The 14,446-nt window shown below is 40.3% G+C and overlaps 2 protein-coding genes across 2 annotated transcripts in view; one reads left to right on the top strand and one right to left on the bottom strand.

Annotated features, from left to right (window-relative positions):
- Positions 1-1,836, top strand: part of XPA (xeroderma pigmentosum, complementation group A) — a 4,685-nt gene extending 2,849 nt beyond the window's left edge. The window contains exons 4-5 of the mRNA XM_010192134.1: positions 87-204; positions 1,596-1,836. Coding sequence (XP_010190436.1) covers positions 87-204; positions 1,596-1,744 — 267 coding nt within the window. The 3' untranslated portion in view covers positions 1,745-1,836. The remainder of the gene's footprint in view (positions 1-86; positions 205-1,595) is intronic.
- Positions 1,837-4,987: 3,151 nt separating this feature from the next.
- The window catches only part of NCBP1 (nuclear cap binding protein subunit 1, 80kDa), a gene marked incomplete at its 5' end in the record, with an annotated part of 28,382 nt that continues 18,923 nt past the window's right edge, over positions 4,988-14,446 (bottom strand). The window contains 7 exons of the mRNA XM_010192133.1: positions 4,988-5,219; positions 6,090-6,203; positions 6,624-6,767; positions 9,211-9,325; positions 9,989-10,092; positions 12,580-12,673; positions 14,007-14,109. Of these exons, the coding sequence (XP_010190435.1) occupies positions 5,106-5,219; positions 6,090-6,203; positions 6,624-6,767; positions 9,211-9,325; positions 9,989-10,092; positions 12,580-12,673; positions 14,007-14,109 (788 nt within the window). The remainder of the gene's footprint in view (positions 5,220-6,089; positions 6,204-6,623; positions 6,768-9,210; positions 9,326-9,988; positions 10,093-12,579; positions 12,674-14,006; positions 14,110-14,446) is intronic.

Raw genomic sequence — 14,446 nt, 5'->3', positions numbered from 1 at the left:
GTAGGGAAAAATGAAATCTGTGAGTTAGAATAATTTACTGTTATCATTTCAGGAGAAAAAGAAACACATTTATGTCCATCTTGTAGGTGATCAAGCGTTCTCTTGAAGTCTGGGGTAGTGAGGAATCATTGCAAGAAGCAAAGGACCTCCGCCGTGACAGCAGAGAAAAGATGAAACAGAAGAAGTTTGATAAGAAAGTTAAAGGTAAAGGGTTAAAGTTGCATACTACAGTACCTGAAGTAAGATACAGTTCTGTTTGAATTTGTTTCTGCATCTGGTTAAGGTATTTAGAAAATCTTCAGTGTGGCAAAATGGAGGTTTTCAAGAGCTGTGTAAGCCAGAGTGGTCTGGTCTGACCTCATAGCTGACTGTTTTGGGCAGAGGGTTGGACTGGAGATCTGAGGTCCCTTCCAACCTGAATTACTCCGTTGTCCTATGGGTATGATGTGACAGAAATGAGTTACGATGGTTTGTTATGGTGTTTGTAAAATTGGTATCACTGAGGATATTAGGATGTTTTGGGTTGGAAGGGACTGTGCCATAGATTGTTCCTTCTCCTGACTTGCAGAGAATGTAGATTTTTGTGGCAGTGGCTCATACGTATGCCTTCAGATAGAATAATTTTAAATGAACCCAGAAAATGCCTTTTCCCACTCTTCACAGTATTTGCAGCTGCTGGTCCTGCTGGTTGTTATCCTTGTATTTTTGTGATAAATCAGGAGCATATTCAATGGGTAGAACTTTCAAAAAATATTTTCAGCCCAAACAAGCTAGTATTTTTTTTTAAAACAGACCTCATGTTTGCCTCTTTGCAGAAGCTGTGGCTTACATGGTGTCTGTGCTGCCCATTAGCAGCCATGCTTCACTTTGGGTTGGGATTTGCAGAGGGAGGCAGCTCAAGCTGGCTGAACTGGTTCTGTCTGGAGACCGAGCCAATAACCCTGCTCTTGACCACAGGCGTTAAGCATGCAGTTCTGTGCAAGTACAGGCCTTAATGTGATGGAGGTTGCAGCCGGTATAGCTTGGTGCAAAACGTGACTACATTTTGCTGCTCGGTATGCTTCCCACCCCCTTGAAACATCCGGAGAGTATCTTGGGCTCAGCTGCCAGCCTGTGCTCTCGCAAACCTGCTGACTTCACTGCGGCTGCGGCAGAGGCAACTCGCATTATTGGGCATAAAGCTTAGAGAGTGCCAAGTCATTTGGGAGGCTTAACTGTGACCTGAATTAAAAGTACTCTTTCTTGGCCATGTGAAACAATGAGGGGTTTTATAAAAACTTTTCCCCTGCATTCCACCTACCCCTTTCGGATACCCGTGAATGGCTTCATGTAAAAAGGCAGTAGGCAACATGTACTCAGTGCAGATGGAAAATCTTCTGCGAGGTCTTCTGTCAGTGTAGTTCTTCTCCTTTAAATATGCAAACAAGGTGAAGATTGCAAGGCAAGTCAGAGCTTGTTCTTACAGTAGCAGATTCTCACACAAAATTTAGGGAAGACAGTCAATGAGCAAATTGCCATCTGTAGTCCTTAGAAAGGTGGTTTGCTCAAGTATTACTAACAGTTATTTATTAAAATCTTCCTGTATTTCTCATCAGAACTCCGCTGTGCTGTGAGGAGTAGTTTGTGGAAGAAAGAATCTACTATCCATGAACATGAGTATGGACCAGAAGAAAATATTGATGAAGATACATTTAAAAAGACATGTACTGTATGTGGCCATGAATTAACTTACGAGAAGATGTAGTGTTAATATGGGTTTATTATTATAATTTTGTTATCTTTTCAATGGTGTTTTTATTAAAGTCAAATAAATGCTTATTATCTACAAGCTGCTGCTGAATTCTGTGAAGAATGATGTTCCTCAGTTGTAAGAAGCTCGGTAAGCTATGTCTTGGGGTAGTATGTAACACATTTTGGATATTTCAATAAATTTAATCAATTCAAGGCCAAAAGATAAGTTGGTTTCTTTTAAGTGCACCTGAATGACAATTGTGTTCAGGAGAGGGTGGGTTTACTTTCAAGTTAAAATTTGACAGATTTCAACTCTTTCTTACAGCTATTGTGAATGCTTGTGGGAATGGCTGACATGAAGGAGCATGCTGCAGCAAGCAGCTCTGCATTTGTGCCCCATGGTAAATGCACCTCAGTGAGGTCTCTTAAGGGAGCCTGGGCCACTGGCTGTAGAAAGCCAGTATGTTACAGGAGGGGACATGTCTGGGGAGGGCAGATGATCATTCCACCAACAGGACTTTACCTCTCCAATGTCTTCCCATGGTATGCAGTGACCTGCCTTCCCACCAAGCACAGAGGGCTTGAGCCCTGCAAGGCCTAGGATAATGGCACACTGAGTTGTCTGGAGGGCAGGAGGAAGGTCCTGGCAGAGCTTTTGGAAGTAGTCCTCCAGGTCATGGTTCCATGACCCAGTGTTGTCTTGGGTTCCAGGACTCCTCTGCAGCAGCCACCCCCAGCAAGAACCACTCCTGCCTCACCTCCTGCAGCAGCCACCGCCCAGACTAGCGGGGCAAGGGAGAGGAGAATTTCCACGCTGACACCCTCCTGGCACTGAGCAGCAGGCAGGCTTGGCTGCGCAGGTGGGGAAACGTGTTAGATCAGCCCAAGGCACAAGGAGGTGAGGCATCTGCATTAGTCAGGGTACTAGCAACAGTGCAGGGAGATGAAATTGCTCCAAAACCAACTGCATTGAACACTGGCACAACCCCACCATTACTGCTTGGCTTCAGTGCCTCCCTCCCCCCTCACCAAAATAGGTAGGACAAACACTCCCAGCAGCAACCTGCTTCACCTTCATTTATTTTTGTCTTTAATTGTGCATTTTTTTTCAACCACACCACATTTCTACAGCATCTTAACACTATCTGCCACCTCATGAGTCAGCAGTTCCAAGTTTCTTCAGTTAACTGCTGGTATCACTATGCAAGCATCTCCTCCTCTTTCCTACAGATCCAACCAGTTTCCCAGTCAAGTCAGGTGTATGTCCCTGGACTTACAAAGAGGGAAAGGTGTCCAACAGACTGAAGAAATGTATTCAAAGCCCACGCTCACCATGGAAGTCAAATCAATTTTGAAAGACAATGCTATTTGGTTTTAAATCATAGGATTATGCTCAGGCATTTGCAGCTTGATCCCCAGCACCTGTATTCATCAAGGCTCAGAGGAAGTTACAGGTTTGCAAGTTTTAACTGCATTATCAGTTTCACAGGAACTCACATTTACAGTCACACCCCCATTAGTTAATACCAGAACTCTGATACTGATCTAAGCCAGTGAAAAAACTACTAAACCCCACTTAAAACCTCTACAGTATTAAACATTTCTTAGAAAAAAAATAAAGCAAAATAGCAACTATTTGATTACTCAAGAACATTAACAGAGGAAGGTTTGAAGCAGACGTCTGTTCATGACTGTCAAAACCCTTGCGTAAAGCAAATTTACAACAACTAACAGTGTACCCTGAAAGAACAGAGGGGTCAGAAAGGGTAAGCAGAGAAAGCAGAAGTAACAGATCTAAGTCTATGAGGATATATTGGATTGCTACAGGCCACGCACAAACTTAGGTCAACACTCAAAAGTAGAAAGTTCCATTTTTAACCCTCCTCTCTTGACCAGAAGGTCAATTGGTCAACATATGGATGAAATACATTACTAGGTATAATACTTGGAAAATAATTTGTACAGGAACAAAATTACTGAAAGCTCACAACTTTCTAAGCTTAAACTGAATAGCAGTAGGTATGAAATTCTTTAAACATTCATCTGCAAAATGAAGAGACCATCAACAGCTTGGAAACACACTGCACACTGACAGACCTGAGCACCTGCGGCAGTGTCTTTGCCATCCATCACTGCTTACTGTAATACAGACCATGCTGGTTTGGCATTTACATATGTAATCTTATTTGCATAACTCAAAACTAAGGCTACTCTGTTTTCTGGTTGTGTTTTCCCAGTCTGTGTCTCCTGTGAGATACCACTTAAATTATGACTAAAATGCTTTCTGAAGACATGGGAGCCACATGCTGTTGTCACATATTAAAGCAAGGGCAGGGCAGCAGATGCAGCCACCACAAAGCAGTAGTTACTAAGCCAGATGGGGTGAGGGCACTTTGTTCATCCACCACCAATACCAGAAAGATTTCTGGCATCACTGCAGGCCTCCAGGTCCAGCCCAGTGCAAGCCTGACAGCCCAGTTAGTTAGATCAAAATAAAGGAACAAGCTGAACACTGCCCTGCCCTCTCCCCTGGCATCTGAGGCTGCAGCTCCCAACACCCAGGTAAGGCTTGCAGTACAGAAGTCAAAAGTTTGTTCCACTTCAACTCTTGCTTACAGTCTTTGTTTACCAGTGAAGAACGCTGCCAGGAGCGTGCCAGTGACCATACTGCCAAAAGGATTGTATTTTTCAGAAGTTGTCCATGAAGTTCCTCTACTGATTTTGTATAGCTACTGTATTAAGACACTAGACAATACCTTTAAAAAACATATTTCAATTGTACTACAGCCAGGTTCTTTATAACTGAAAATCTACCTGGATTGGTAATAGACAAATCCATATGCTCCATACTAATATGAAAACTTAAGTGTTTCATGTGCCCAAAATTAAGACACAGTTCCTGTGCCTTACTAGAGAACTTACCACACTGCTCACTGAGAAGGTGCACTCCCTTTCACACTCAAAAAACACTATGAACTGTTTTCTCATTTCTGCAATTCGTTTGATTTAAAGGCCAGGTAGAGGTAATAAATTCTATTGTTTGGTTTGGGGTGCTTTTTTTCCTGATTTTTATTTTTATATAAACAACAGGGGAGAAACAAAACTACTACAATGAAGTCAAGAGTCAAAGCAAATTAAAAGACAATGAAAAGAATTTGTTCTTTACTTCACGTCTATCCCCTATCAGTCATATCTGGTAAGGCTTCTGATGCTTACACAGTTTGCTGTTGGTTAGAGTACTGTACTGTTTTATATAGGAGCATATGAAAGCCAGTTTTAGTCAAAAATCTCTTATATCCCCATGTCAAATTTTCCTGTTAAAAAAAAATTAAAATCATTTCAGTCCTGCAGACAAGACTGCCTGTGAATAATCCTCAGGCTTGTAGAGCACAGAACTGCTGAAACACAGCCAGGATGTGGTGGTCCAGTTCAGCTGTAAACAGGAGGTTCTCTAGAGTCACCATGTACTGCTGGATTATCTGGTGATGCTGACAGATAAAAAACAAAAAAAAAAGACAAACCTTTATTGTTTTCATTCATCTTTATACAGGCAGAGAAGTCAAGACACATATCACAAGCCAAATGTTTTCACCAAAAAAAAGCATATCTAATTTCCACAACATATTAGCCACTGATAAGAAAAGCATAACATAGAGTTTGATTGCAAGAAGGCAGCACATGGTGAAACCTTGAGAAGCGCTGTGCTCGCTGTAGCTCTTCACTCCAGACCATGAACTGTGTGGGGGATATAATGCAAATACAGAGATATCCTGGGAGAATCATGGTGTTTGCTTTCCTCTAAAGCTGTATCTACTAGAAGCGAAGAGTTCAGCCCAGGGGAGAATTATACCACCACTTGCATTCTTCAACATCTCTTCTGCTCGCACAGCCATAATTTTCTACTACTATTACTGTCATCCAGCCACCTATGCTTGTTACTCAATTTAATTCAGAGCCAAGAATTAAAAAAAAATTTTTTTTATATTTTTGCATATTATTAAAAGGAACTCTGCAATATTTAATCTGCTTATTTAAAATACATCTGTTTTGCTATTCTTGTTCACTCCCGACTTTGCCCTTACTATAAACACACAGTTAAGAGTGTAGTGAAATTCATAATCACACCTTGGTATCTTTTTGCAGTATACTCACAGTGGGGGAATTAATCAAGGGCCAGTCACTCCTCCAGTCTTTGGCAGAGATGTGCCCAGAACCAGTTACAACCTAGGCCTGCACTGGCCTTCAGAGAAGTTGTGCTGCTGCCACCTGCTGCCACTCTCATGGGTGCTCCAGCCACACAGCTTGTCTGTCCAGCACATCCCTGCCCACAGTCTTCCCAACCGAGACATGAAACTTACCTGCAGGAAGATCTGCTGCAGCCTCTCTATACAGCTCTTGTACCAAGGTGTAAACACATCAATGCCACCAGTTTCACAACGCACTAAGTGCTCAGTTAGCAACATAATGAAACGCTGCGGGAGAGAGGAAAAAGTACTTATTCACTGTTGTCAAATGAAAGCAGGTGCTAACCTCACCTGAGAGAATCTGGGGGACAGAAGCTTTGAACAGCTATGTGAGAATTATTTTGCTTGACAAACACTGAATTTAGTAAGCAAATAAAACCCAATTACCTTATGGTGTTCACAAAACTGTATGCTAGCAGAACGCCTCTGTTTCTGAGCACTTGAAACTGAACAGATCCTTCTCAGAAGCAGTCTTTGCAGAGGGATGCTCTGGATCGACTCTAACCTATAGTAAACCCATCAATCCCTTCCCATATTCTTAATCCAAGAATGCCTGAGATACAAGTGACACTGACAGCTTATAAATCAGTAAAATTTAAACAGTAAATTTAACACCTGAAAATGAGAGGAGATTTTCCCCATCATTACCTGGAATATAACAAGGAAGAGATTCTTTTGCTCGCTTTGGGCTGACTCCACTTTTTCCTGCAAGCGCTCTATCTGCTCTTCTAGAGGTCCATCTTCCCGATCACTGCTTCGGTCGTCATCATCATCATCATCATCACTGTCTCGCTGTAAGTTGCAACAACACAAGACTAGCAACCTGGCTACCTGTTGATACTATTAATGCCCTCTGCTTCTACATATGAAAACATCTGCAGAGCAACTGAAAAGCAGCAACTAAACCTGCTCTGTAGCTTGGCAAGTATTGTATTTTGAAGGACATTTACTTTAAATATAATTCAAGAGAGAAATTAAGAAGGAAAAATGCCCATATGGGAAAGCCTTGGGGAAAAAAAAAAAAAAAGAAATCCAGATTTCAGAGAAACAAGAGCAAGCTTCAAGAACTACTAGTCCTTTGTTTAGTGGAAACACAGTAAAAGGTAATACCCCTGCTGATTTCATTATTACCACATAATGAACAGCTTTTTAAAAAAACCTGGCACAGATTTTTAAAATTATGTCTACTGCAGCAGGGCAAATAATTCATTCAATGAACAGTCCTGAAATCTCAGAGTTCCAAAAATAAAGCTCTCATGCAAGAACCCAGATGAATCTGTCTTGTTAGCACAAAAGGAAGACTAGAGCCCGTGGTGTTAAAGTGGGAACTCCCTATATGTGTGATGAAAAGGGATGCTCTCAGACTAGAAGCCGTCAGCATGGAAACCAAACTACTAACTAGGAACATTAAAGTTCTCATTGCCTCAAGAACAAAACAAAACAACACAACAAACCCCACAAAATAGGCCTAAGTACCAGACTTGGGAGCTCAGGTAACCAAGTCTTACACAAGAGTACAAAAGATATAGGTGCAAAGACAAAATCTAACAGATTATGGTACATTCAAATACACATATTGCTTTAGTCTCAGAGGATTGTTTCTGTGCAAAAACAACCGTAAATTAACAGCTCAAAACCTGAAATATTTGGAAAAGGAGCATGCGCAACTTGTGACAAATACAGGGCCATGTGTTAGCTAACCTACTGCATAGCAATGAAACTCACAATGAGAAGATAGTTACAGCTCTGAATCAGTATGAAAAATAAAACACTTACCAGAGAAACTGAGAATTTATTTTCTCTATAGGAACTTGCTTTTTCTCCATCTACAGAGCTCTCCTAAACTTAAAGTGCTGAAGGACCAATAGGACCCAAGAGAAAGCATGTAAGCCTTGGACTCATTCTGTAGTAAGGCAATCCACTTCATGCTAGGGACATCAAAACTTGATGGCTTACCTCCTCGAAAAGGAATGGTCATGCAGCAGAGCAACAGCCTGCAGAACTACTCACTGTTGCATACAAATGTTGCTTCCTGGCACAATACTCTATTTAAAGTACTCAGTAATAAAGAGCTACAGCAAGAGACAAGTACAGAAATGAAAACACTGGTATATTTGTTTAGAGGTGCCAGAGAAGCTCTTTGCCTCATAGTAAGATCAATGACTGCATCTAGGTCTTCAATAATCACAGGCATTTCTTAACTGCTGATCAATGCAGATGGAGGATGCAAGCAACTAGGATGGCTGTTGCTGGGAGTGAAGGAAACAAAATGAAGGTGCTAGGATGAGCTGGCACTGACGAACTGTGAGGTATTAACGGTTTCTCAACAGAAACTTCTGGAAAAATGACTGACTTGTGCGGGTTTCTCCAAAAAATACCAGCAGCCTCTGTGCCATGTGCCAAATTCTGACATTAACTTCATCCAAAGTTTTGGAGTTAGCTAAGGGTTTTATGCAGGTAGTCACACTCATAGCCTACATACAGAGAAATTCACTCTTGCTCTCTGCAACTCTCAAGATGCTTACAAACTGAATTCAATCTACCAGGACTAAGTATTGCATCCAGCCAGGCCCTGTTGGGCCTTGTCTTTTGCAGCTGCCACAGAAGACCCTCCTTACCCCATTGTACTGTCCTACTCGAGAAAAAAAGAACACAACAGTGTCTGCTTGCTCATCAGTTTGTATATAGTAACCCAGATCATGCAAATGTATTCTGAAAAATAAGTCGGAAGAAGAGCAATAGATGCCAGGGTCAGAATCCCGCAGCATCCACCAGAAGAACAGCAACAGCCAACTTTTCAAAAGCAAATAGCTGTTTCCGTGCACTTCTGCATGGAAGCCACAAGAGTACTCTTTAACAGAACTGACTATAAATGATTTGTAACTGTTGTTATCTAATAAGGTAACTGGAATCCAGATTAGAAGGCAAGTGGGAGACATGCTCATTTTGGAAGAGAAACTTGTGAGAGCAAGCTTGAACAGAGCAAATACATATTAATTCCCTTAAAGATTTTACTGAATTCTTAGCTTAGTTATAGCTAACTGAGAAAGGTGGACTGAGAACATCCATCCATTTTTGATGTCCGAGTGCTACAGAAGACCATATGTCTGCAAACATGCTTCCTGATAAACGTATTTATTCAGTTACTCCCAAAACCAACTGTGCGTCAGACTGACAGCATGCAGGTTTGTAAACTTAGCTTAAAATAACTAAAAATTATGAACAAAATACTCACTCTTTTGTGCTGTCTGGCTAATCTTGCCTTAGTCTCCTCCAGTTCTTTGTGAATCTTCAGAACGTGCTTATTCATCTTACGAATTGTGGAATGTAAGATCTCCCAGATATAAAACCTAGGAAAGACAAAGCTCAAGCCATTACATTTCATGCTACTCCAAGATAGAAAACGAATTGTAATTTTTCACAGAAAAGTGTATCTGTGGAAAATTAAAAAAAACTTAGTGTCATCTAAGACATCTACTAGAGTATACAAATACTCATATATAGGAATGCATACCTGTAACATAAGAAACCCAAACAATCATTTCTTTCTTTTTTTTTTTTTGCAGTACACTTCCAAACTAGCTTTGTACTTCATACACAAACTGCAAGACTACCAAACATCAAACTGACTTCTCAGATCAAACACTTTTCCTGCTCTCAATACGTGTCAGTGGTGGTACAAGTTACATACCTTAAACAAAGACCAGGACCACACTAAGCTAGCAGTTAACACACAGCAACAGACTGTCTAGAAATAGTGCCAGTGTCATTCTGCTTTGGCAGGCTTAGAGACTACTTGCAAAATGACATGTTAGTAGCATTTCTGCAGTGTCACATAAACAGTCATACCCCAACTTAGAAAGAAAAATGCTGAAGTATGTATTCTGTAAAAGAAGCAAAAGCTTAATTGTACCTTTTTTGCCACTATTCAGTTTTCATAGATTAAACTATGTACTGGTCAATTAAAATAGTACTTCAGAGACAAATAACAACCCAAGACAAATTCTTGTTACCTAGTGAAGTCATGTGCAAGCTCTGAAGAGAAGATCCAGTTTGCTACTGCAGCACAGTCAACAATTTGTGTCCGAATCATCTTGTCCACAAGCACAGCAATCATCTATATTTTGTGAAAGACATTGCACACACAAACTGCATAAAGTATTCAAGCCCCAGATAAAACCAGAAGTGGTTTGATACAACTCTGCGTTAGTGATATTACTGGGTAATTTCAAATACTTTAGGAAGCTGGCTAGTCTAGCCTAAAACTGCTCAAATTATGGGATCTATATGAATTACATAAAGCATTCTGATTTTGTTTAACAACCTTTTCTACTTCTTGTGAAACTGATGCATCAGTTTGTTAACATACATACTTCCATACAAAAGCAAGAAAATACAAGCATCATAGTTGGAATTGAGGCCTTAGAGACAAGTCCTACTATCTGACACGGAAGTACTCAAACCAGAGCACATACACCTGTCGATCACCATAATGAAGGAACTACTGTTCACCTGCTCTCCTTGAACTGCAACAGTCCTCAAATGTGACAGTAACCTCTTCTCTACAGGACCTATTAGTGTCAGGACAGAGCCAGTGCTGTGTAGTCAATGGAAGCGCTCACTTGCTACAGGCACTGCCAATGATTCTAGGGTGGCTGCAAGCCACCTAAGCAGGCAACTGCAGAGAGGAGCTACTGACTAAAGCAGTTGCAAGCTGTTCAGGAAAAAGGCTTATCTTAGTTACTCATGTGCTTGAATCCCACAGTATCTAAGAACCACAGCCTGCACTGTATTTATCCTTACAACCACCCATTGTCAAATAAGGAAGTGTAAGAAAGCTCCTTTTAAGGAAGGAAAATTAAAATAACTGAATGAATCATAGAGAAGACCCAGCACTCCACTTTCAAGTCCCAGGATAGCATCCTATGCTTTATTTGTCTTTCTGTATTGCCAGGAAGAATTTCTGATTACTTAGCCTGATCTTCAAAAAAACACAGAACTAGGATTTTAAGAAAATATTTAATCTCAATTTTAAAGTTTCTCTTTATGCAGTCACTACCACAACCTTGCTTATACATCCAGAGACTACTAGATTTGCTAAATCACTATCTGCAGCATAGATCACTCATTAGCACAACACATCTTGAGAATACTGCTGATAACCTGAACTAATCCAGCCTTTGATGGATGTTCCCATAGACATGGGTGCAGGGCGAGTGAAAACACTCTGGACAAGCATTCTGCTGTCCAGGCACAATTTCTTCTGTGTGCCAGGTAGGTTGTGGACTGAGAAAAAAAGCAAAGTGCTTGACCAGAAGCAAAAGACTGAACTGCAATAAATGCAAGAGAAGAACAATTAAGTTCTGTGATCAAGCAGAACAGCAGAAGTTCATAACTTTTGCACTTGATATTTTTAAAAGCAACCTTGATTTATTATTAAAAATCTAACATGACCCTTTAGTCTGCGTTTGAAGCCCCCATTTCAGTATGGTCATGCTGCAATACAAAGAAAAGAAGAGGAAGAAGATACTGATATTAGATTGCAGTAACGTAATTTCCTCTGATCCAGTTAAATGGTGATAAAAAGTAGGTCAGACTGTAATGGTCACATTTTCAAGGCCAGTAATTTGAATAGGAAGTTTAATATTAAAAATCCTGGTTTTCTGATGTTTTTACTGTACTTAGAAAAGAGGTGACATCTTGCATAGGTATCTTCTAGATGCTCAGTTTTCACTCTAGGGAATGGATCACAGGTCCAGGAGCAGATGCAAGGACTAACCCTTGTTCTCAGTGGCATTGCCTCTGGAAGTCTGGCCTACATAGCTGTGAGGTACAGTCAATAAATAAAGTGCAACACAAACACACCAGTAAGGAATAAGTGAAATAACTAATGCAGGCAAATTCAGCTTGAGTTCCTTATCATTTTCTATTTATAGAAGAATGACAGCTAAGGGAGAAAACAACTGCTGTGAAGAAACTGAACAGCTTAAACAACTGAGGCATTTTTCATAGGTCTTTTCGGCTGTTATTTCCTCTGGCTCAAGAATGAACGCAATCAGTCAGACTGATCTGTTCTGAACAGCCACTGACTGCAGCTCTACTCACTCTGCCCACACATGACTCCAATATGAGCCTTGTGGAATAACTGTATGGCTTTCACTAGCAACTAAAAAAAAATATCCCTAAAAACCCCCAGGTTCCCATATTTTCAAGAATGTGGCCTGTTGTTGTTATGAGATCTACCTCTTATTTCAATTTACACATCTACACTGTTTTCCAATTTTGAACAGAAACACGATTTTAGAAGTTATTCTCTTGTAGGACAAACAACTTAGTATGAATCTGACTCAGACTGACAACCTTTGCCTTCCCACAATGAACTCTGAGGAAGAAGTGACCTGATTGATGGTATATATTTTAAGTCCATCCAGCCTCCATTTTAGGCACTAGTAACAACAGTAAACAAAATTTGAACTTCTCTTCAAATAAGATGACAATAGACAAGTTATTTTTAAAGGATATAAAGCAATCTGTAGTGTTTTTTATTAAATATAACCTCTGTGATTTGAAACTCACAAAGATACTTGACATTGCAACCTCTTACCTGTGGATGATTCTTCCAAACCTCATACACAACCCTCAGAACATGGAGTTTCCCCTCATCACTTTCAGCAAGTGTTTTGAAGACTTCATGAAACCTTTTAATACATGTAAGTAGTCAGCAGAGGGGATGGGATCAGGTCAAAAGAGCAGCAGATACAAGGCAAGTGGCTTAGACTGGACAAAATAAAATATTATTATCTGCAGCAATTCTTGAACAACTATTCCCTGGAAAATATAACCATCCTGAGCTAAAATAGGCTACAAAGACATGCCAGCTCCTAAAAGCAACCTAAATTTTAGTGGTGAACCTACTCCCTGAAGCATTTCTCATACTCTTAAAAGCAGGAGGCAGTTTCATGCTTCGTGTGCTTATCTACACATAGCTGGAGCAAAAATTGCTGCCTTTTGAGCCTCAGACCTTCCTCTTGATAGGCATTTCTGTAATTTTAGACACTTACCCAATCTGCCACTTTCTGAAGGAAATGCTACTAAAAGCCTCTATTTTAGCAGAGTTACTCTGACTGCTACACAGCATTCACAACCCAGCTTACTGTAATATAACTATAAAGCATAAGAGGCCCTTTCTGAGCTCATGACTGCCACTGCTGGTGTGCGGCAGTGAAAATACCATGGCTCTATGTATTCATATCACTCAGCCTTGAATGCAGGTTACTACCTACAGCTTCTTATCAACATTGCCTCTGTAAAGCTCCCAGGTGCATGTTTTTGTAACAGCTTTCTCTCTCTTTAAGGGCAGATAGAAAAATAACTCATTAAGATGCATGTGACTACCTTTCATGTATCAAGACCATTTAAGAGCATCTCCAAAGCACAGAGGATTAAAAACTAGTTATTCTATCTCATTTTGCTAAAAAAGGTGCAGTAAATTCTTTAGAAGTTAAAGTATATCTGTATCTTTAAGGGATGCACTCTGGAGTATTTTAGAATGGATTTTACTGTGCTGTAGTAGACAGACGTTTACAGCAGACTGCTTTGAAGTTCTATGTTTTATTTTTCTTTCTTAATCTTTTAGACAAATGTTGCTGTTCCAGAGTCATATTCACAGTACAAGATACTGTGGTGGGAGTTACCCAGTCATTCAAATGTAAGGAGAAACCCTTGCTCCTCGCCATAATCGGTAAATGAGTAACTCTAAAACTGAGCAATGTTCCAAACAAATGTCTCATTTATTTGATTTACATCACATGGCTGTAATGTGCAGATTTCTGCCAATTCCATTCACATTTGTAACCTACTGTTTACACTACTATTCCTTCAGTAAGCAGTGTCATTAGTTCTCCAAATCCTACTGCATTGTGAAGCACTAAACCATTGCTGAAGCTTGCAGTCCAGTTCTTTTATCATGCATTTTACTGTCAGAATTAAACAGTTCTGTAAACCCCAAAATAATGCACATATTACACTTACTTTGCCAGGGCACTGAAGGAGTGGCTGAAAGACTTTGCAGCTAGATGGAGCAGAGTCTGAACAAAGACTTCTATTTTCAGAGGGTTGAACGTAAATCCTTCATCTGCAAGTTATTTAAAGTTGAAACTGTAAGTACTTGAAGTAAAGCACAAAAGCTACTCATAAAAATGTAGCGACAACTTATGGTTTCAACCCATTTCACAAAAAAAAGTTTCATCAATAGGGTTTTGCAAGGCTGAGCAGGGAGCTAGTAAAGGTTTTCCAAAATGTGCAGATCTTCAGGCTCCCATTTTGTCATGGAGAAAACATGTAGAAAGAATTTGAGGTCAGTAAAGAAGCCATCAGAGAGACAGCCACCCTACCAACATGCAGCAAAGCAACACCCTACCAACAGCAGCAGAGAAAGACAGCAAAGGAAAATGCAGTTATACATCAAGCTG

This window comes from Mesitornis unicolor, unplaced genomic scaffold (genome assembly GCF_000695765.1).
Source record: "Mesitornis unicolor isolate BGI_N332 unplaced genomic scaffold, ASM69576v1 scaffold47409, whole genome shotgun sequence".
Lineage (NCBI taxonomy): Eukaryota > Metazoa > Chordata > Aves > Mesitornithiformes > Mesitornithidae > Mesitornis > Mesitornis unicolor.
Note: the sequence above shows the minus strand (reverse complement) of the source record. Positions and strands in the feature narration are given on the sequence as shown.